The sequence below is a fragment of the Emydura macquarii genome, unplaced genomic scaffold (genome assembly GCF_026122565.2).
Source record: "Emydura macquarii macquarii isolate MOO-44397 ecotype Brisbane River unplaced genomic scaffold, CSIRO-AGI_Emac_v2 contig_691, whole genome shotgun sequence".
Classification (NCBI taxonomy): Eukaryota; Metazoa; Chordata; order Testudines; family Chelidae; genus Emydura; species Emydura macquarii.
Genome location: NW_027130828.1, coordinates 11,473,911 through 11,495,706, shown reverse-complemented (window position 1 = coordinate 11,495,706; position 21,796 = coordinate 11,473,911). Strand labels below are relative to the sequence as shown.

Here is a 21,796-nt window from a genome sequence, read left to right as displayed (position 1 = left end):
CAGACTGCATTTGGATTGTGCTCCGGGGTTGCTGCCGGACACAGGAGTTGAGTGTTTTTTTTGAATGGGAGAGGGACAATGAGAGGCACTAAAGAAAAGTCACAGCACTATTAACACGGTTAATACTCACATCTCCCTCACACTGAGCAAATTATAGAAAAAACAAAACAAGAAGGTTAGTGAACAAAAACACCATCAATGTTAAGGACAAAGCAAAAGCCCCACAGAGGTTCAAGGGGACACAAGCCAACCCACAAGAGACAGAACAGCCACTCACTGATTTGGGGATACCAGCCTCAGACTCGGCCCCATGAGAAAAAAGCCATGGGAAATGAGGAGTGGAAATCAGAAGATCTGCACTATACTGAGGGGGACATCAGCATGAAGTTGGGAGGGTGAGGAGTTACTCAAAGGTATGACAAATGGAGGGGAGTGTTTCCTACAGTGGACTTCAGGCAGGTTTTAAACATGTGCTAACCAACGTGATTGCACCTGAACCAATTGCTCATTAACAAAGTGTTTAAAACCTGACTAGAATCGAGAGCAGACATCCCAGGCTGGCACTTTCTGCCCATCTGTTGCAAGGGCCTTGCACACAGTAAGAAAGCCCTGAGCCCTCTCCATAGCTGTTGAGTTCAGGTAATCAGTTTCCATAAACCAGGCTGGATAAGAGGATTCTTAACTATGCTGGTATCCAAGGTGGCCACCTGGGTCAGAACTAGTTAGTTTCCAGGAAGCACGGTTACTCTGGGTAGCTGCATTTCTAGGGTTGAGGGTACTTGGGAATCCAGCTCCATACCCCAGCAACAAGGTTTATGATCTCCTGTAACAGTTTATTGTAACTGTAGCACTCATGAGCTAGGTGCCTGACAAAAAGGACCCCTTCCAGAGCTTGGATTACCGCTACACACCAGCAGAGCCACGGACACCCAGCTAAACCGAAGCTTTATAGGACATTGGGCTACTGAGTCATTGTCCAGTGCTTGTGCTGCCTTTGCAACTGATGAAGAGGAAGGGAGGTCTAAAAATGCTGCTCCAAGAGCAAGGAAGGGGGAGAGAAGCATTTTCTCACTGTCCTAATCAAGTACCATTTCCAGAATGGCAAGGGGGACCATAAACTGGATGGGCCGTGAGTAGGAGGATGGGCAAGTGGCAGACTTTCCACCACACTCTTATCTGAATTCAGACCCAGACCAGTATTTACCAGACCATTTTACTGCCTCAAAACCAAGAATACCCCCCACTCCCTGAGTGGCTACACATGGGGAAATTGGTGTTTCTGAAAGGTGGCTATCTAGGGAAAACAAGAGTCATGCTAAGTGGAAGTTTTTAATGCAACCTCAGCTGTTCCATATTGTGTGGAACCACTGGCTTGGTGACTAGATAATCTGCACAGCAAGGAGAGCTGGCTTCTATTAGGGTATTGTTACCCTTTAGTCTTCAGGATGTTTTCAAAAATCACCTTACACAGAGGGATACGGAGTAAGTGTGTTTGCAGGTGTTAGAACTGGGACAGACTCGTTGACTGAAGCCTTTGATGTAGCATAGCTACTCACATTCCTCGGTTATAGAGGATGCCACAAAGAGAACCAATGCTGGAAAGAGGAAAGAAAGAGTCCTTGGGAAATAAGTCACCTGGGGCACATGGAGAAGCCAAACAAAACCTAGCTGCAAGGATGGTTGGCAGGATGGGTCATGCCAGGACACCCATCATGGTATTTCATAGTAGGAAAGCGACTAGGTGACAAGGATTCCAGGTGGTTCTGACTGTGGTCATTTCTTCACTGGTTAGAGTTTGAAGCCTCATTGCAACACTGAAGGCTTGAAGTTGTGTGTGTGGCATCTCCACATGTCTACCTGTATCTTGGCTCCAGAATATCCTGCTCAACAGATCTGCACTGAGGAGCCTACCTACAAAACTGCATCAGCACTAGCTTTTCCTTTACATTTCCCCAACACTGCTCCACTGCTGAGGCGGCTCTAGCAAAGGGAGCATTGGTGTAGCCAGCACCCTGGTGTTTTAGCCATCATGTGACCCAGGTGCAGGCCCAGACCTCTGGTCAGAAAAACAATTGGAGACTCTTCAGTTGCTTCCGTAGTTCTGTCTCCTCAGTCTGATAGTCAGAACGAGGTTCCCTGTCCTCCAGTGACTGGATTTGGAGTTTGAGTGGCACCTGCCAAGCCCTGTCCTCTGTTTCAGGTTGTAAGTAGAGATTCTTGAACTGAGAAAATTTACCAGCTAATTCCCAAGCCAGAAGGGAGTGGCCAGCTTGCATTTTTTGCTGCTAGTCTGGCAGTGCCAAGAGACTGTCAGCAGTCTCAGCAGCAAGCTAAGTGGACATGACTTGGAAAGCCAAGGGAGCAGCTATCAAGAGGCTCAAGTTAGCTGCTTTCCCGACCTTGACCACGTGCTTTGCACGCTCTCTACTGGGAGCCTAGTCAGGCTAGAACTTGCAGGTGGAACCGAGCTCAGTTTCAAGTCCTCATTCAAGATTCCAGGACTCTTGCTAGTCCCCAGTGAGATTTACACCCAAATTCTTTCACTTGATTTGCTAAGGGAGAAGCCCCAGATGCAGCCTGAAGTCCCCATTTTCTGACTGGAGTTTTACAAGCTCTCTGACAGGCCAGTGTCTACAGTTACTGGCACAAGCGTCACCACGATCAGACCAGGGTGGTTAGCCGCAATCCCTCAGAACAGCTGGGAACCTGCATCAGCCAATCGGACGCCACAGGATTTCTCAAGGACTAGGTTAGACTCATGCATGTAAGGGGCCATTCCTACAACTCCCCAGCAAGACCGTGCTCATGGACAGGTACATGCTTCCTATGGACAACAGGCATTCTGCAGCCAGTGCCTCCCACTGTGCTGAGTTGTCCCTCCACCCCACTTGTGGAGAAGTCACCCGTACCCCTACCAGATGCAGTACAGACGGCAACGCAGGCAGTACAGACGGACTTTGGGTCACGAGAGCACTTGGCATTCCTTTGCATAGGCACATGTGAGCCAAGTCTAGGTGTGCAGAAAGGAGGAAAGGAATTATGAGAGAAATTACCGATGCTTTTGCCTCAGCAGCCTTGGCTTTCTTCAACCTGGCCTTGCAGGCATCCAGATCCAGACGGCGGTTCTCCAGGATCTTCCTTTCTTTCTAGGAAAGGAGAAGAGGGGACAAAAAAGGTGCTTAGAAGTGGTCTTTCCAGCCTGTGTAAGAGAAGCCACCTAGGAACCAAGCTGATTTGTTTGGCAGCACAGGGTGATGTGGGGGGGAACAGCAGCAGATGCACTGGCACTGTTGGCAGGGGCTTTGGAGGAGGATAAAGGACCAGCCTCCTAGAGAGTGAAAAGGAATTTGGGGTCTGCAAGGAGGAGGAGGAAACAAATTATCCTTCATCACACCCGTGAGGAAGACCGGTAGCCCCATTCCTCCCTCCCCACACAGATGAGGGAAGCTAGTGGGAGAACTAGGATTAGAACTGCAGAGTTTGTAGCTCTTATTCTTCTGCCCTGACAGAGTTGTTAAAGGGAAGGGGAGGGGAGGGGAGGGGAGTCCTCTGGTCTTATTTTCATCCCTCTCCCCAGTTTCCTGTAAAGAGTCACTGGTGGATGGACACTGGTTTCTCACTGACGCCCTGTTTTGGGATGACCCGATTAGTCAACTCACAGTAATGGTTCGCCAGTCCCCTTCCAGGAAGTTGCGCAGAGGATTCAGAAAGTTGATGGAAGCAGAGTGCATGAAGTCCCGTTCAGCTCCCCCCAGGCGCTTTTGAGTTTCTCCAACTTTGAGTAGGGTCTTCCCTGCAAGTTGCCAAAGCCCAGATGGGAAAGACATTAGCTCCAGCAGGCATCAGGTTAATGCTTTGCCTTAGCCTAGCTGCCCAGCACATTTAGGTTAGGATGTTCTCACACAGTACATTGTTCAGGTGTAATGCCTTGTGGATCAGCTGTGCTAGCAGGCACCTAGGCAAGGTGGTTATGGCTCACTGCCTGCTCAACAGCCAAGTGACTCCTAGCCAAGGAGCGGGCAGGACGTTCAGTCAGTGCTATGCTAACACAGTCCACCCTTTGTTTGAAACCTCTCTCCTCTGCTCAGTGGCTCTTGCTTTGATGTTATCTGCAGGCTGATGTACTTACTCCACTGCAGTCTTTTTAGTATTAGGCCTGCCCAGAGCATATGATGCAGCCCACAATCTCTATGGGTGTTCTGGGACAGAGATTATTACAGCCCTGGGTGTATTTCATGGATGTGCAAAAACAGATCAAATTAAGAGGCACCAGAGCAGATAAAACAAGCTGACTGGGGTCTGATCAGGGGAATGCTGGTTGGCTATGGGTTCAATTATAGTGGTTCTGGCTGCAACAGGACTTGTTATTGAGCAAGCTATTGATTTAGAGGGCAGTAATAAATCCAGAGTTCACTGCGGGAGCTGTGACAGAGCTGAAAGTTAGAAGGGAAAGTCAGGGTTTGATTTCAGAGTCTGTAAGAAGCAACAGGGTCCCTCCAGCAGAGTTAGGGTTCTTGGTTTGCTTTTACAGGCAGAAAGACATGTTATTAGCCTGTTTTGACATTAGCCTGTTGAGACTTCTGGCTAACGCCAAACATTCAGAGTTTGAGTCAGTACCTCCATCCCCTCCCAACCCCCCAAATAAAAACTGTTCAAAGAACAAAAAAAAGAATTGTGCATATGTCCCTTCAGGATTTGAGCCTTTAGGGTTCAGTTTCAAGCTTTCTAGCCCTTGTGAAGAGGCTTTCACTTTTTAAAGGGAAAAAAAGACACTCACGTGACTCCAGGAGCAGAGGCTTTACAGAGAGGTATCATGAGAGGTGGCCACTTAGACTGTGCCAAGTTGATTGGGACAGCCCCAAAGCCAGAAGTACTTTACATCTGCAGCCATTTTGTCATGTCCTTAGACATTTTACCCTCCAACTACTCCCTGTCTGCAGTTACTGCCCTGCATTTATTGCTTCCTGGCAGAACACCCCTAGCTAGAGCTGCCTGCTCCAGTAGCTACCCTGGTAAGTCTCCTCTCTCCCTACCAGGGAGAAGGCACTTCATCTGAGAAGAAAATGAGTAATATGGGGAAAAACTCTGGTTCCCAGCCATTCTCCTCCCTGAAAGAAGCAGGCAGAGCTACAATTTAAGTCTTCTTACTCCAAAATGACCCCTTATTCTAAAGGAGACACTTCATTAGCACTACAAGGTCCAGGATACTCAGTTCAGCTATTCTAGTTATGTGGAAGGCAGGGCCCACAATGGCTTGGTTTGCCTCCTTTTAACTAAAAATATGGGGGAGGAGTGAGGGGGAAGGAGTGTGTCTAAAACCCAGTACTAAGGAGGAAACATTCAAAGCACAAGTTAGAAAGTGTAGGGGTGGGGGTGTAGGTTGACAGGAGGAAGCAGGTAATAAAATTTGAGCCACATGAACAGATCACAAGGAGGACTCACTGCAGCTTTAAATGCCACCCTTAGAGACAGTCTTGTAGACACCACCTGTAATCTGCTGCTGCTGCTCTAGCAGCCACAACTCATCTCCAGCATGCAGAAATCTCTGCCCCAGAGAGAGGAGAGCAAGTTTACTAGGTGACTTTATGGAGTGGAACTAGAGTGCCATCAATTTGTTTGCCCTATCTATTAATCGGCTCCCAAGCCAGAGCAACAAGAAAGCAATTGATGGCCAGATAACTATATGGAAGAAGAGGTGGTGAAGAGAAGAACAAAGGCTGAAGGAAAAAGTTACAGCTCAATGGAGCCAAGGGAAATTGGGACATGGCTTGAACCAGTTACTGGTCTTCTCTTCAATTTCGAAGTCTGGTCATGGCCCATTAGAAAGATTGCAGATCAAGTTATTTATATTATGGACAGAGGAGGCAACCGTTTAGGTCACAGGACCAATTAGGGAAGGGAATGGCATAAACACATTCACCTGCATATCACAGCCCTTCAGATACCTTTAGCACTGCAAAGCTGCTGGAACATGCGTGTAGTTACGAGGCACTCACTCTAAAGCTCTCTTATGTCTAGAGACATTGGCTTTTCCTGAGGCTTGTGCCACTTATTTCTTATTGCCTAGAGAGGCCATGCACAGTTATTCCATGAGCATGTTAGCAGCTGATCTTGCCCAGTACCACTGCTTTGGCACCTAGGATGCAGAAACTAACCCAGCTGTGCTTAGGTGGAGGACAGAGACAGAAGCAAAGCAAGAGCTTTCCCCCTCCCAATCTAGAAATAAAAGCCACTGAGCACAGCTGTACCTCCTGAAGAGCTACAGAAAATCCAGCTTTTCTACAGTGCATCCCAGGTTCCATCTTAGTAGCATCCAAAAGTCTTCTCTTTAAGGGTTTACTCTGGAGGCCCCTATCAGGGCACCACATTCCAGTTTGGTTCTTGCTTACACAAGCATATTAGATGGTACGCAGTGAACACCATAAGCCTTCCCAAAAAGCCTGCCCGTGTTAACTGGCATTGGAGACCAGGAGGCATCAGGTCTTGGATAATCTCTTTAGGCTGGGCGGGGAACAATTTCAGGAACTCTGGCAGATGTTTACACACTGAACCCAGCTCACTGCAAGAGGCTGTCCACTGGCTAATGCCACATGACTCACCATATGGGGTCCCTGGCCCAAAGTCGTTGGCTGCCTCCACCATGTACTGTGCCAGCAGCTCCCCATTGGTGACACGAGATGGCACCTTCCGGTCTAGTTTCTCATAGAGGAATTCTTCCACTCTGGCACCTGGAACGAGAACACCCCAGGCTGTTACAAATCAAACAGAGGGAGATGCTCCCACCCACTGAGCCCTCACAGAGCAGTAGCCAATGTAGGCAGCCACCATGCTTTAGACCAATGGTCCCCGAGCTTTTGGGGTTGTGCCCCCCCCCCCAGGAGCTGCAATCAGGAGCTGGGGCCAAAGCTGCGTTCAGGGGCCTGGAGCTACAACTGGGGGGGGAGGGGAGGGGACGGGGGACACACGACACACGACTGGGGTAGGGGCCTGGAGCCAGGGCTGAAGTGGAGATGGGGCAGAGTGGGACTGGGTGGTGTTTCTTCTCTGCCCCTGTGGGGGCTAGCCCAGACCCCATCATACCCACCTGGAGGTTCCTCCACATCCCCCTGGGGGGCATGCCCCAGTTTGGGGACCTTTGGGTTAGACAAGGGTGTCAGTATAGGGAGAAAAAGGGGTCAGTTCATTTCCTGCCCTCTTCAGAATCCACAGGGCAATCTCAAGGCTACCGAGCAGCAGCCAGATACTGACACATTCCATCTTTCTGCCTCTGTCTCTGGGGATGATGGTTCTGTCTCTGCAAGCACCACCAGATTTTTCCCCATAGATCAGATTCAGTAGAGCATTGGCAGTGGGGAATTTGTTAACTCCGTTAACTGCCATGCCACAGCTGGAGCACCAGGGCTACCAACACTTGCCACAGAATCAGTGCTTACTAGGGTTTGGCTGCAGCAAGACCTCCGTCTGATGCAAGATCTTCTCAGTCCAGTTCTTGGTGATGTCTGCCCTGGCCAAGAGGTTTTCAAAGTGTGCATCTAGTTCAGTCTTTTCAGCCTGGCCCAGCTTTTCCTCTGTGAACTGCAGGAGTGGGTTGGGGGAGACATTAGAAGGTCTGCTCCACTGAAGCCAGGTTACTGAGCCGTGTCCCGCAGATTAGACATTCCCTTTAAAACGCTGTTCGATGAATGAGCGTTACTCAAATCCTCTTTAATTACAATGCTAATGCTTTTGTGTTTGTAGATTTCCAGATTTGTAGATTTTTGAGGTTGTGCAACTGGTAAGGGCAAGTATCAGTATATACCTTCAGCATGGGCAGCAAGAGTGACTGGTAGGAAAGCTAAAATACAACCTGCTCTGACCTGCACTCAGGACTAGCCTACCTCCCTTTAGGGAGTTAGTCTGATTTAAGGACTCTTGCCGCCAGGTTATTTGACAGTTCACATTTGACAGTTTGTGCCACAGATGTTGTACTCGTTTACATAGAATCACACTCCAAATTTAAGGCCCAGTTCTGCAACATGCAGGCTTCCCCCAACTCCCACTAACAATACTCAGTACCTTGCAGAATTAGGCATTTAATTTTTGGCATGGGGAGAAAGTCGTGTGAGCCGTTCCTAGAGTTACCAGTCAATGTTCCCAGACGTGGTAAATTCTACTGCAAAGAATGGTTGAATAACGTCCAATTTTATGATCAGAGAACTCACACGCCATGTTCCACGTGGGTTACTTTGTGTCAGCACAGCATCAAAGCCCAGCTCCCTTGCCAGTACATTATTCTAAACAGCTAATAAACCCTTCAGCCCAGGGTCCTGAGGAGAACTCTCAGCCTAGAGTGAGGGAGGGGCTGGGGCCATCATGGCCAAACCATCTTTTCACCCTCCTGATCCAAAGCTGCTCTGGGGTGGGAAAGGCCCCTGGTGTATCGTAAGCCCCTTTGCAACAGGGTTCTCAGAAGGCAGACTTAATTATCTACCACAGTGCCTGCACTGGAGGAATCCTTCTCTGGCTGGATACAGAGCTTATAGGGCCCTCAGTATCACACAGGCCCTACCACATGTCTTTTCAAGGGTCTGAAGAGCCAAGCACTTTTTGCTGACTAGATAAACCAATGCTATATTTGCTGGAGGTAAAGAAATTTAAACTCATCTCCTTATAGACTAAAAAAGTGGAGAGGCACCAATTGACAACCCTTATTATATTCAAGACTTTAGGGTACCCTCCCTCCTAATCAGGAACACCAACAAGGATCAAGTGTGCACAACTGAGGAACTATTCCCTCTTCCCTTCCCCTCACCCCCAGGGTACACCATCCCATTTTTCCTATAAAAATCTAGAGGTAAGGAAGCCCTGAACCTCTTGCCCTATTTCCATTCCCAGCTAGTTACCTCGGTTTCTCTTTTCATCCACTTCTTGCTACCTATGTAAAATGGTAATAGTAGCTACTGCCATGAAGTGCTTTAGGTCCCATAGAAGCATTACAGGCTAAAAGCCAGGTAACAACACTGTCAGAACATAGGCATCTAGCACAAACATTTTGCCTACTGTTCTATTAGTTTAATAGTTCAAATAATCCCATCTCTCCCCCCTCTTTTCCCAATGACTTCAAGAGTCAGTTTCCTCCTTGTATTGTTTTGATACAAAGTTACAACAAGTGGATGATGGTAAAGAATGGCTCAGAACATCATCCTCTGTTTATAGAAGATATGCTGCATTCCCTTGAGACCTTTAATCCTTTTATAAATATGTAATGCTTTATTATTCCAGATACTCGGAGGCTGATAGATGTTAACCCCAGTTGCTGGTCCTCTAATGCACATTCTAGGCTATCGGAACCCACAAGTGTTATTGTACCAGCTATTTGCAACGTTTCAATCACATGACAAGAGATTAAGGACAAGGAATCTCGAGTACAATGACAGTCCTGCTTGATTCTCCCTATTCAACTGCCCCTTCATGGGGGATACTCCATGGGTCTAAGCCCCTCTAGAGGGGAATGTTAGTATATACAGGGGATGCTAGGGTTACTTCTGGAAGTCTTTGGAGCAAGCACCACTCTGCTGCAACAGGGAGAAGTGCTGAATGCAGACACACTCTAAAGCCATTTCAGTACAATGCCTGGAATGAAGTGATAAATAGGGCACGTGATGTGGGACTGCAGGCAGACAAGTCTTTTGGAGTCCTGTTACCAACCATGTGCAAGCGTTGATGCACGAGATATGAGAACCCCACAGCAGGGCTGTTTACACAATGACCTGTTATATCTGGATCACGCTAGACTTAAAGAACTATTTGCTGAAATTGTTGTGTTGCAAGATCTATTGAATCACTGGAACAGTTAAGCCTCCCCCTCCAAACCAGAACAGGCAGACAAACAAAAATAAAGTTTGGGGGAAAAAAATCTGAGGGCTGGGGACAGTTTCAGCACACCTCACTTGCACTGCCTCCTACCAAGGCAGGCTAGTACTGTTTAGACTGGGTGGAAGTCTTTCAGCTCCAGAAATCTTGGAGGTCATTCACAGCAATCACAGGTACAAGGTTTTAGGAGAGATTTGTGGTTCAAGGTGTCTATCCTTTTAAGCACCCACACACACTGTTCTATTTTTTGGGGAATTTTTATATTACCTGAGTGAGGATGAAGTACCTAGTCCTTCCACAGCTTTTTCCATCCACAGACCTCAAAGTACTTTATCAAAGTGGGCAAGCACAGCAACAGAGGGGGAGAACTAAATACAGAAAGGTTTAGTGACTTGTCCAAAACCACATAGTGAATCTGTGGCAGAGCTGGGTGGACTGTGTTCTAGCCCCAAATCCCAGTTTGGCACCAACCACTGAGCCATGTGGTCTCCCCCAGGAGGACCCGACAGGAAGTAGTACTTGAGAGCCAGAGGATTTTTGCATTAAGTCATGTCTCTTATTCTCAAAGAGAAGAGCAGTCATAACAGAGAAGTCAAGGCATTACATTATTTGTGGCACAGTGTTGTGTGATGGGGTGTGTAAACTCCATACTGGTTAGCTATAGGTTAACAGGAGACTGAGCCCAATTAGATCACTGGGTGGCACCTGGAGGGGTGTTAGGCATAACTGGTGATCAAGCCTAGCTGGGTCTTCATAATAGGAGCACAGGGCAGTGGGAAGGAAGGTCAGGGAGGAGACCCAGGTGAGAGATGTTTGAGTGCTTCCTCTCTTAGCCTAAAGGCCGATAGAAGCCTGAGGCTGGGAGTCACTACTTTGAAGTAACAGCAAGAATTGTGCGGGCATTAGGCTGAGCCCCAGCAAGAAGCCCAGGGACAGGAGCATATGGAACCTGGAAAGGAAGCAGAGGTGCACAGGACAGCTGATGGAGGCAGCTAAGCAGGTGGTTGATAAGTAACAGTCAGCAAAGGTTTGTCAAGAACAAGTCACGTCAAACCAATGCTCTAATAGCTTTCTTTGACTGGATAACAAGGGGAGGGGGGCGATTGGGGAAGAGAAGCAGTAGATGTGGTATATCTTGACTTCACTAAGGCTTTTGATATGGTCTTGCATGACCTTCTAAAAAACAAATTAACTAGGGAAAATAACCTAGATGGGGCTGCTATAAGGTGGGTGCATAACTGACTGGAAAACTGCTCCCAGAGAGTAGTTCTCAGTGGCTCACAGTCAAACTGGAAGGGAGTATCAAGTGGGATCCCACAGGGATCAGGTCTGAGTCTGGTTCAATATCTTCATCAATGATTTAGATAGTACATAGAGTACACTTATAAAGTTTGTGGACGATACTAAGCTGGGAGGGGTTGCAAGTGCTTTGGACAATAGGATTAAAATTCAAAAGTGAACTAGACAAACTGGAGAAGTGATCTGATGTAAACAGGATGAAATTCAAATGGAAAGGACAAAGGACAAATGCAAAGTACTCCACTTAGAAAGGAACAGTCAGTTGCACACATACAAAATGGAAAATGACTGCCTAGGAAGGAGTCCTGCAGAAAGGGATATGTGGGACATAGTGGATCACAAGCTAAATGTGAGTCAGCAGTAGAACACTATTGCATAAAAAGCAAACATTCTGAGCTGTATTAGCAGGAGTGTTGTAAACAAGACAAGAACACTAATTATTTTGCTCTACTCTGCACTGATTAGGCCTCAACTGAAGTATTGTGTCCTGTTCTGGGCATCACATTTCAGGAAAGATGTGGACAAATTGGAGAGGCCAGAGAAGAGCAATAAATGATTAAAAAAAAGTCTAGAAACCATGACCTATGAGGGAAGGTTGGAAAAAAAGGGTTTGTTTACTCTGGAGAAGATTGGGGACATAACAGTTTAAGTACATAAAAGGTTGTTACAAGGAGGAGGGAGGTAAATTGTTCTCTTTAACCTCTGAGGGTAGGACAAGCAGCAATTGGCTTAAACTGCAGCAAGGGCAGTTTAGGATGGACATTGGGAAAAGCTTCCCATCAGGGTAGACAAGCACTGGAATAAATTGCCTAGGGAGGCTGTGGAATCTCCATCTAACCTACTCTTAAATTTCCAAACTGGTCAGGGATGGTCTAGATAATACTTAATCCTGCCTTGAGTGCAGGGGACCAGAAGACCCCTTCCAGTCCTATGTTGAAGCAGCTAATTTTTCCTGGTGGTGGCATTAGAATCCATAATATTTTAGATAGCCTTAGCCATGCTCTCTTAGCCAGGGGCTCCCCACATATTTGGCTCTAAGACCTCAGAGCGCCTTATTAACTTTGAGAGCAGAATACTAGAGAATCCATGGCTCTCCCCTGCTAATGCACCCCCTCTCTTTGAACAGGAAAATTTCTTATCCCAAACTTAAGGAGCTGAATAGTCTCAATCCCCCTCAACCCAAAAAGGCTCCAGGTACCTGTGAAACAGCTTTGTGTGGGGAGGGCCCTGCTTTTATTTCTAGGACAGTCTCTGCTTATTCCCCAGGCAGTCTAGAAAAGCTTGCCCCAGAATCTGCACCAAGAGGGCTGTTTGTTTGAGGTGTCTCAAACCATTTAGGATTTATGTTGATTACACACCTGCTGGAAAGCTGGACCTCTTCTAGAGACAGCTGGCTTCAGAGAGCCTGCAGGTGAATGACTGTAGTGGTGCTAAAGGGACTGCCTCTTCCAGACTTTCCACAGCTTTGGGACTTCACCTATTACTTCCTCAGGGAGGGCACTATCTCCAAATGTCATTGCACATTTACAAGCCAGGTGCTACTTCCTTAAGTAAACATCTTTGCCCCCCAGTCCACCCCATGTGAGACTGGGTACTGGGCGGCCAGTCCATCTACCATGCTATCCACTGACTTTTAACACCGTAAGTTCTTCAATCCATGCACGCTGAGAAAGCTGAACAGCCTATTGGTTTGTCTTGTGACAAGGATGACTGCATGTGCTAGATGATTGTTGCAAGCCCAGGCTACAGAAAGAGGGAGAAGGGCAGCTGGGGATCTGACAGAGCCCATGACTCAAGGGTATGTAAAAAAGTGAACTTTCAGACTTCCCTGAGTGTTGTAAGGCACAGCAGCAAGTTCAGAGGAAATGCACAATTTGTCACCAAGTAGGGGAAAAGGCATCTAAGAGGCTAGAGTTCACACACAGCAGAAGTGACTACTTTAATTTGCCTATTCTTAGCTCTGCTAGTTGTGTCCCTTCCCCTACAAACCTCATATGCTTCTCTTCAGACCCCTCAGGATGTACATTATAGCAGCTCAGACACCTTTACACTGATGGGGCCAGATTCAGAGCTAGTATATACACTACTGCATGTGTGTACTATCACCTGGGGAAGGGAGGGGAGGGGGTGGAGGAAGGTGTAAGTTACTTACTTGACTTCAAACACCTTAGAACTGCACTTTCCCCAGAGATCTGAACTTTGCATTTGGGGCCCCTATCTATGCAAAACATCTCCCTTGTGAGACTCTGCTTCTAACAGAAGGCCTAGAATAAAAGGAGGTTAGAAAAAGCTGTAGCCAATATCCCATGACTGCTACACAAAAGCAGTGGGAAAAATAGTACAGACATCTCCCTCTGCAATGCAATAGGTGGCCTCTTCCCCTGCTTCCCTAGGACATGAAGTCTAATGATAACCCACAGCTCTGCAAGCCTAGCTGCTAGGTCCCTCTATCTCCATTTACTGGAACCCGATTGTTACAGGAATTGGTCCCCTCTACATCCTGGATTCAGTGTGCAGCACACACTGCCAATTGGTACATAAGGAATCAGTTGATTTCAAATTCTTCCTTTTCTTGTCCCCCAGGATGGCACTCATGCAGCTCTGGCCCAGTTAAGTATCTGGGCTTGTTTTTGTACATTGGAGCCAATATGACAATGAATAATGCAGTGTGGTCTTTCACTGAGTGCCACTCTCACTCTGCCAGGGAAGAGAAGAGTCATGCTGCATTCCAGGGCATCAATAATTCATTGAGGGATTGGGTTTCCTCTTAGGCTTGGGTGGTCAGCAGGAATAGTAGGTGCATTGTTAGTGCTTATCCTAACAGAAGGACTGAGATGGTTGATGTGACCTCTTAGTTAGGGAAAGCCTGAATGAACAGTGTGGGTTAGGAAGAGGGGCTGGCAGCCTCTGCACAGCAGCTAGAACAGCAATCACAACCCTGGACAGGAACGGCAGCTTGCTAGAATCCCCATCAATTCTTGTGGAAGGGAAAAGAGGTACTGTTCTTGCATTGTGGGAGGCAATCCTTTCTGGTGCTCAGGAGTTGTATCCTCTCTTAGGTATTAAGATCACATCCTAGATCTAGAGGTTCTGTCTACAAGCAAGACAGTCACCCATAGTCAAGAGTGGGTTTTGAGTGGAGCATGTAGCATTTTCTTTGGTCCAAGTAATTTAGTGTCTAGAGGCTTCCCAGGGTGGATCAGTGGAGCATACTGCCTGAGTTATACCTGCACCACATTTGTCATACATGGACCTATGAGACCTTGACATTTACAGCTTCAGCTAATGAAGTTACAACCTCTTGGAGAACCACACTGCCAAGAGTTTGTAGAAGATTTCTACCCCTTCCTCCTTAACATGGTGCTCATGATACAAGGAGAGCAGGCCCATGTGAGAATAGGGAAGATGAACAGGGATAGAAAGCAGAGTTATGGTCAAAGTAAAAATGTTAAAGAATAACACCAAAATCTGAATTTTACTAAAATGAGCTATTTAAGTGATATTCCCCACGTTAAGTCTTTAAAAAATAAGAGGAAGCTTAAAGGCTTTTGAAACAAAGTTCGGTCTTCTATCACCTACGGGCAAGTAGAGCACACGACCAAGCTATAACGTGGAAGCCCTGCCAGTGGAGTTTACACAGTGCCTACAGCATTGTGGAAGCGAATAGCCTGGGCTGCTGTGACTACTGCTGTTTTAGAGACCACTCACAGAGGGTTAATAAACGGACACCTACAGAAACTCTAATCTAGGCAGATTTCATCCAACCTCGGTAGTTCTAGCTTTGAAAAGGCCATAGCGCCTCACAATCTGCCCTCAAACTGAGGCCAAAACCCAATGTACCTCAATCTCCTTTTCAGCCCACCACATTAACTCAGGGCCACCGGGAGTCAGAGCAGAAGAATGGAATCCAAATGAAGTGCTTGTGTTGAAGGAATATGGAAGCCATAACACTAGGATGGTCTTGCAGCTACTGTGTAAAAAGCCACTTTAAAAAAATTCGAGGGGCATTTTAATCTAATTTTAACCACCAATATTTGTTACCTTCAGAAGGGCCATTTGTGTTTGAACAAAAGAAGAGGCTGACCAAATTCCAAAAAACTAGTAGCCATACATTATAAGTGCTACCAGCTATAAAAGACTGTCATTTTTCCCATTGGAAGGACTTCCTATACTTTATTTCTCCATGTCATTAATGTTGGGAATAGGGATCTCCTTTTGAAAAGGAAAAAAAATTGAGCCTCTCACACCTGGCTGCTAGTATTAGTTGTGTACCGGGGGTTACAGTACCTCAGAGCTAATGAGTCAACGATGCACATTATGCCTTTATTGAACAGTTTAACAGAACCAGTTTCCATAAATATAAAAAAGTAAAACCAGGCACAACTGCCCAAGTAATTATTTCTAGAAATCCCTCAAGACTCCAGTGTGTTCTATTAGAGCACAAGAATAGTGAAACAGCCACATTTAGTACCCTTGCAGAGACCAACACCAGCCACTGGTCTGCTTTGATGTTCGGAGCAGTCCCCTTTTAGTAATATTTTAGATTCCATTTCTATGGAAACAGAGCCCACTTACAGATCAGTCCAGGGCCTCACCATCCTCAAGAACCAGCATGTCTATTATTCTGATCAAAGGAAAATTAAGAGTGAACTGTTTGAAGTCTGTACTGTCGTCAGCAAGCTGTGACAGAGCAGGACCTGCGACAAGGCTGCCTATCTCGCACATTCAAAGCATCCTCCAGAATCCTGATGCACTGCATCCAGTCTTTGGGCCAAGCAAGCTCAGCATTATCCATGCAGCTCAGCTGGTGGCCCTTGTGGTGCTAGAGCAGTGTTTCTCAATTGGTGTTCCGTGGGAACACTGTTAGGGTTCTGAGAGCAGCTGCTCTTGGCACTGCCGAAAAAGGGAAGATGTCTCGGATTTTCCAGCGGAGGGTATCCAGTGCAAGTGTAATTTAAGTGAGAAATGCTGACCTTTGCTTATTTCGACATTTGAAGACTAAGTTTGGGGGGTTCCACAATTATTTATGGAGTTCAAGAGGGTTCCGTGGCCAAATTTAATTAAGAAACACTGTGCTAGAGCACCGCATGGACTGTGGGCCTCATGCCAGGACCAGGCCCCACACCCAGTGAGGACAATGCAGTACCAGGATGTGTTGCACCATCAGGACCCTCCAACATTAGAAGCAGAACCATGTTAGCACTAGAGTTTAGACATAGGAGCTGCTAACAAGGTTACGGAACTGGCATGCTCAGGAATTTTATCTTAAGGGGGTAGGAAGGCATGTTAGAGGCAAAACCCTCTGGATTACGTTGTGCATTAGACACATTATGTGACAAGCCCTTCCCCAATCAATCTACTCTCAATTTATGGAGCGGAATGACCCTTGATTATGCAGCAGGGTTAGTTGGTTTATTGTTTCTCCACAACTGAAGCCTTAGTTGAAAACTGCTGCAGTCTCATCTATTACATAACCAATACAGCTTACTGATCTGCACTCTAGCAGATCAAGATCACACCTGTGGGCTGTAGTTCTGCAGGAAGGGAGCATTTCTGGACTGTGCAATCAAGCTGGTGAAGGGGAGGGGGGCATGCAGTGACATAAGGGACTCCCACACAGCAAGAGAAGGCTCCTGAGCCAGTGTAAATGGCAACAGCATAAGCAGCCAAGTGAGGCACACTGCATGTTGCCTTATAGTGAAGATGAAGGAAGACACTCACCTAAGATCTGACAAAAACAAGATGCTAGGGAGGGGGCTAACTGTATAGAATTAAATTGAGCTATGTAATTTACCTCTTCTGCCAAGAGGCTGCACAATCTCAGCACTGCTGTAGCCACCTCTGATCAGGAATTTACAAGCCTTCCTTGCTTCAGAGCATAAGGCAAACACAACTGCCTATGAGCAGAGGTCAGGCGTTCAGACCCCTGGTGTAGCAATAGAGGTTCATCACAAACCTGGTTGAGCTCAGCTGATTGTGTCTATGCCATGAGGCCAGACATTTTACATTAGACAACACACAGGTTGAAATGGGCATAGGGTGGTTGTATTTGACAGCTTCAGACAGGAATAGTTTCCATCTTAAGGGTGGCTATCCTTGGTTGTGTCCTTAATGTGAAATGTTAACAAGTTCCTTTCTCCCAGTCTAGTAGGGGATGGAGAGTCTCCAGCATTTTACAGAAGAGAGAGTAAAAGCTCCTGTCTGGCTAGATGCTCACTCAGCCACACAGTCTGTAACATCCAGGACTGTGAGTGATAGTGGAGTGCATAATGGCTAGTCCATCTGCCTCCCAGTCATTGCATTTCCAGAAACATTTTGTTAAATGCCCTGAGCAGCAGGAAACATCCCCAGGTGCTTTACAAAACTGAGTTCTAGTCTGAGCCAGCCCAGAGTCCCTTCCCTGGGAAGTCTGCTGTGCTGAAGAAAGGCAGCTACAGACCTGCTCTTCCCTCCACTCCCCCAACTCCAACAAACCAGCAGACACCCCCAGAGTCACCTGCTACATCCTTCAGCAACCCTTTATCCCTCTGTGGATGTATACATCTGCCTGTCAGACTCTTGCATCATGGTGCCAATGCTCTGACTAGCTTTTTTCATCCAAATATCAGGGCTCTACTAGGACACAACCCAAATGGGACTAATCTCACTGGTTCATTTCAGGCGTAGGTTTTTAATCAGCCCTATTTAGCTCACCCTATCCTCTCCCACCTACCAAAAACCTACAACCATCTCCCCTGGTACCAACTGCCCTATGCTGTTTAGTTCATTTTAATTATGCCTGTAGTTAATGTGAATATTCATATGCAAGATATTAAGTGGGTGTAGTAGCCAAGAGAAACTATTTATAAATGCCTCTCTGCACTAGAATCAGATGTGAAGAGCTGCTGATCCCTAAACTGGCTCCTTCCTACACCTTGTACAAGTCTTTGATAAGTGATCTTTAAGAGGCCTTTCCAAATCTAAGCATGCCATATCTTTGCAGCATTTCTTCTTTCCTTTTGTTATTAAGGTCATTTGCATGAGGACAGGATTGTTAAGCTTTCCATCTGTTCCTTATTCTGTACCTGAAGTAACTTTTTTTTATTGCCTCTGACTCATTGCCATAAAAGAGGAGATGTTTATAATAAACTAGCTTCTTGAGCTGCCTGTATTCTTCTGCTCATCTGATGAAGAGCTCTTTGTAAGCTCAAAAGCTCATCCCTCTCACCAAACAGAGGTTGGTCCAATAAAAGATATTACTTCACCCCCTTCTTATATTTTGGGACCAACACAGCTACACCACAGCATGCTGTCTCCTGTTGAAAAAGGCAAGTAGCATTCTATACAACATACCTACCCCAACCCATCCCTCTCAAGAGGTAGAATGGGCCGAGGTCCTACATCAGAAATGTCCTATCTAAGTTTCAGTTCTTGTCGAAGCTGGCTTAAACTTAAAAACAGAACAGAAAGTTCCACAGACCCCACGTGCTAGCTATAGCCCTCAAGAAGGGAGCAGACAAGCTTCAAATGACATAGCTGAAGCTAGTCAAGAAGAATGGAGTTCTCCCACCTACTACATTGACTGGGTTTGTGCAACTGGCCCCCCTTGTAGAACGAGATTTTGTTCAACTAAGGACCACTCGGGAAACATGCCAGAAGGCAAATACTATACCTAGTTTGCCAAAGTGAGACCATGTTTCAGTCAGTTTTCCCACCATTCAGTGCTCACTCTGATCAAGCAGGATCACTGCATGCCAGAAGCTACATTCCCCACTTCCTTTCTAGCGTCGTAGGAAGGGAAGTCAGACATAATTCTGAGTTCCCAGTAGGGTAGTTGCAGGTATCAGTGTGACTCCAAGAGCAGGAATCACATCTCTACTTCAGACAACCTTGCTTTGCTTTAGAACGGCTCTCCTCAGACCCGGGGCAAAACCCAGCCATTTGCCACATGGACGGGCACAGTTAACAAGACAGTCATTGCAGAGCTAAAGCATCTCATTAAGAGTTATCATCTAATAAATATTGCACTACAGTACCTCCAGAGCAACTCAAGCTACTGTTATTCATTCTCCTGCCTTCCATTCCTCCTCCCTCTTACTCTGCCACCCCTTACCAAGTCACCTCTCTATTTAAAATGTGAGCTCTCTGGGACAAACAGCCTTTATGAAGTGCCTTGCACATTTTCGGGTACTGCATGAACAATAGGACTTTTGGCTTACTAAAAGTGTCAAACAAAAAAGGAAGCTGGTGGCCTCTGCTACTGAAGGGGATGTAGTTTACTTACGCCCTTCCTTCTCATCCCTTCCAGTTTGTTCACCACAATTCAAGGCATTGCTCAAAGCTTGGTATTCCTTATATTACACCTTATTCAGAGAGTGGCGTTACAATTCAGATATAGAATACAAAGAAATCAGAGAAACCATTGAACACCAGCCTCGTCACTGTTCATAACCCCCCCTTCCTAATCTTTTCATTGCACTGCAAGTCACTTATTTTGCTTTGCTATAGTGCCTTCCATGCAAGAATTGCAAGATACTTTCCAAGCATTATAGGGCTTTGGTGCCACTGCACCTGCAACAACGTTGAGTTTTGTGTACCCCATTTCCAGAATGGAACACGCATCAGAGGTAGGGTAACAATTTGAAAAACAGCAACAAAATGATGAGTGGGCTAACTTAACAGGAAGAACCAGGCAAGCAAGTCTGAAGTCTGTGTAGAGCAAAGAATAGGAACTCAAGTCTCACTCATCTACTCCCATGCTAGCCAGTTTCCCACCTAGTGACCCACCATAAAAAGGAGGGTGACAGCCTTTAGGAGTTTTGTTCAAGCGGCTCTTACTCTGGGGCAGGGGGAATTCTTCTTGCGTGCTTGAAGCAGACACGTCAGTCCAACCACCACTCACATGGAGGAGCTCGAAGGAGCTTTACAACAGAACAGTCACTAGAAATGCTATAAAATAAGTTTCCGTCCCTATTTCTCATTACACCCCCCCCCCAACCCCATTTTGCTAGGATTCAAGGAAAGCCAAAGAGGCCTCTTCATCAGGGGCTGAAGACAATTTGTCTAGCTAACACCTGACCTAGATGGGTATAGACGGGAATGTTAATGCCTTCCACACAGGTAGCTTCCCCACGCCAAGCCTCTTGAATAGGAAGTGGAGATGTTCTCAGTGATTCCAATACTCCCATTGACACAGGAGCAGAGTCACTTCTCTTTGACACACCCCCAAAGGCCTTAGAGGGAATGTTTTACATGCCAGGGGGTGAGGGAGACTAATGGAAGAAGTCTCCCCTACAAAAACCCTCACCATATTCTAGGAAGATGATGGAGGAGCAATCTTACCACACAAGCCATAGGCACAGAGGATGAGGTGCATAGTCCAAATGTTTATTCAGGGACCTCTTGGGTGTTTAGGCCCCCTGCGTCCCTCCACCTCAACCCCTGCGTTTCTAGGTATGAGGCTTGCTCAGAGCAGAGTCGTTCTAAAAGCCAGGTGTGGGATGCCGGAAGCCCCGTGTCATCGCTCCAGATACTCGCTGCCTGGGCTGTGCGGGCAGCAGGGCACAGCCCAGTAATGGGAGCAGAATCCACAGGGGTATTCGGGGAACGGCAGAACCCACGCGCGGCTCCCCGCCTGCGGGCAGCCATAACCCAGCTGGGCGGCACAGAGACTAGCTCCCCCATCTCCGGCAGCGTGGCTCCCCAGAAGTGTTCAGCCGAGTCCCCAACCCCATCACCAGCCTGATCCCCACCCCCCCGCAGCACGGGTTCGAGCCCGGCCTCTGCCGTAACCTGACGGCGCAGGCAGCTACTTTCAGGGGACGCCTCCCTAAATCCCAACCCAGCCCGCGGGGCCGGCAGGGCACGGCCCGAGCACGACGGGGGAGGCAGAGCCACGGCAGCGGCGTGTTTTCGAGGGGAGAGGGAAGGGAAGCCCCACAAGAATCTCCTCAGCCCCGGCGAGCAACGGCTCTGCGATGACAGCCAACCGCCCGCTCCCGGGACCCGCGCGCCGCACCTGCACGGCCCGGCTGAAGAACACCCCCGCGTCGGAGGCCAGTTTCTTCATGTTGAAGTCCATCTCCCCGTCCGCCGCAACCGCCCAGCCCCGCCGCAGCGGCTCAACAGCACCCAGTCGGGAATAGCCGAGCAGGCCTAGCCTCCCCTAGCGGGCGCACCCGTCCCTTTATAGGGCCCATCGGCGCCCTCTGGCATCCTCGCGGCGGCCTCTTAAAGGGGAACGCACAGGGCCCCCCCCCGCCCTCCCCTGGGGTGGCCTCGCTGCCCCGTGTGTCATGGCAACTCGGTGCCGGCCCATGCCTTGGCCCCTGGCCGCCAGAGAAGTGGAGACACGGGGCCGGAGTTCCGTGGGGCTTCAGTGTGGGGGGCTTGCGCTCTAGGGCGAATAGGGAGGCTCAGGTCCCCGAGGATGTCGCTAGCTGACGCTGCCCCTTTAAGAGCAGTTCCGCCCCTTTCCTTCGCCTCAGGCTGTCAGTTACAGCCAATCAGCACCGACCTGTACGTCTTCTTCCCCTCCCCCGGGGTAGGCGGCTCTTTACTGCTCAACCGCACTCGCTGCTGCCGCAGCCGGCGGGCCCGGGGAGCCAGCTGATTGGTCCGCCCAGGGGCGAGCCTGCTGTTCTGATTGGCTGGAGGCGGGGCGGCC

At 47.8% G+C, this 21,796-nt stretch overlaps 1 protein-coding gene across 5 annotated transcripts in view; it reads right to left on the bottom strand.

The window, feature by feature from the left end:
* SH3GLB2 (SH3 domain containing GRB2 like, endophilin B2) overlaps window positions 1-21,413 on the bottom strand; it is a 39,718-nt gene extending 18,305 nt beyond the window's left edge. For all 5 annotated transcript variants that reach the window (XM_067542016.1, XM_067542017.1, XM_067542018.1 and 2 more), the window contains exons 1-5: window positions 21,149-21,413; window positions 7,434-7,575; window positions 6,600-6,728; window positions 3,660-3,793; window positions 3,054-3,146 (exon numbers count right to left, since the gene is read on the bottom strand). In XM_067542016.1, coding sequence (XP_067398117.1) covers window positions 3,054-3,146; window positions 3,660-3,793; window positions 6,600-6,728; window positions 7,434-7,575; window positions 21,149-21,211 — 561 coding nt within the window. In that variant the 5' untranslated portion in view covers window positions 21,212-21,413. The remainder of the gene's footprint in view (window positions 1-3,053; window positions 3,147-3,659; window positions 3,794-6,599; window positions 6,729-7,433; window positions 7,576-21,148) is intronic.
* Between the last annotated feature and the right edge of the window lie 383 nt (window positions 21,414-21,796).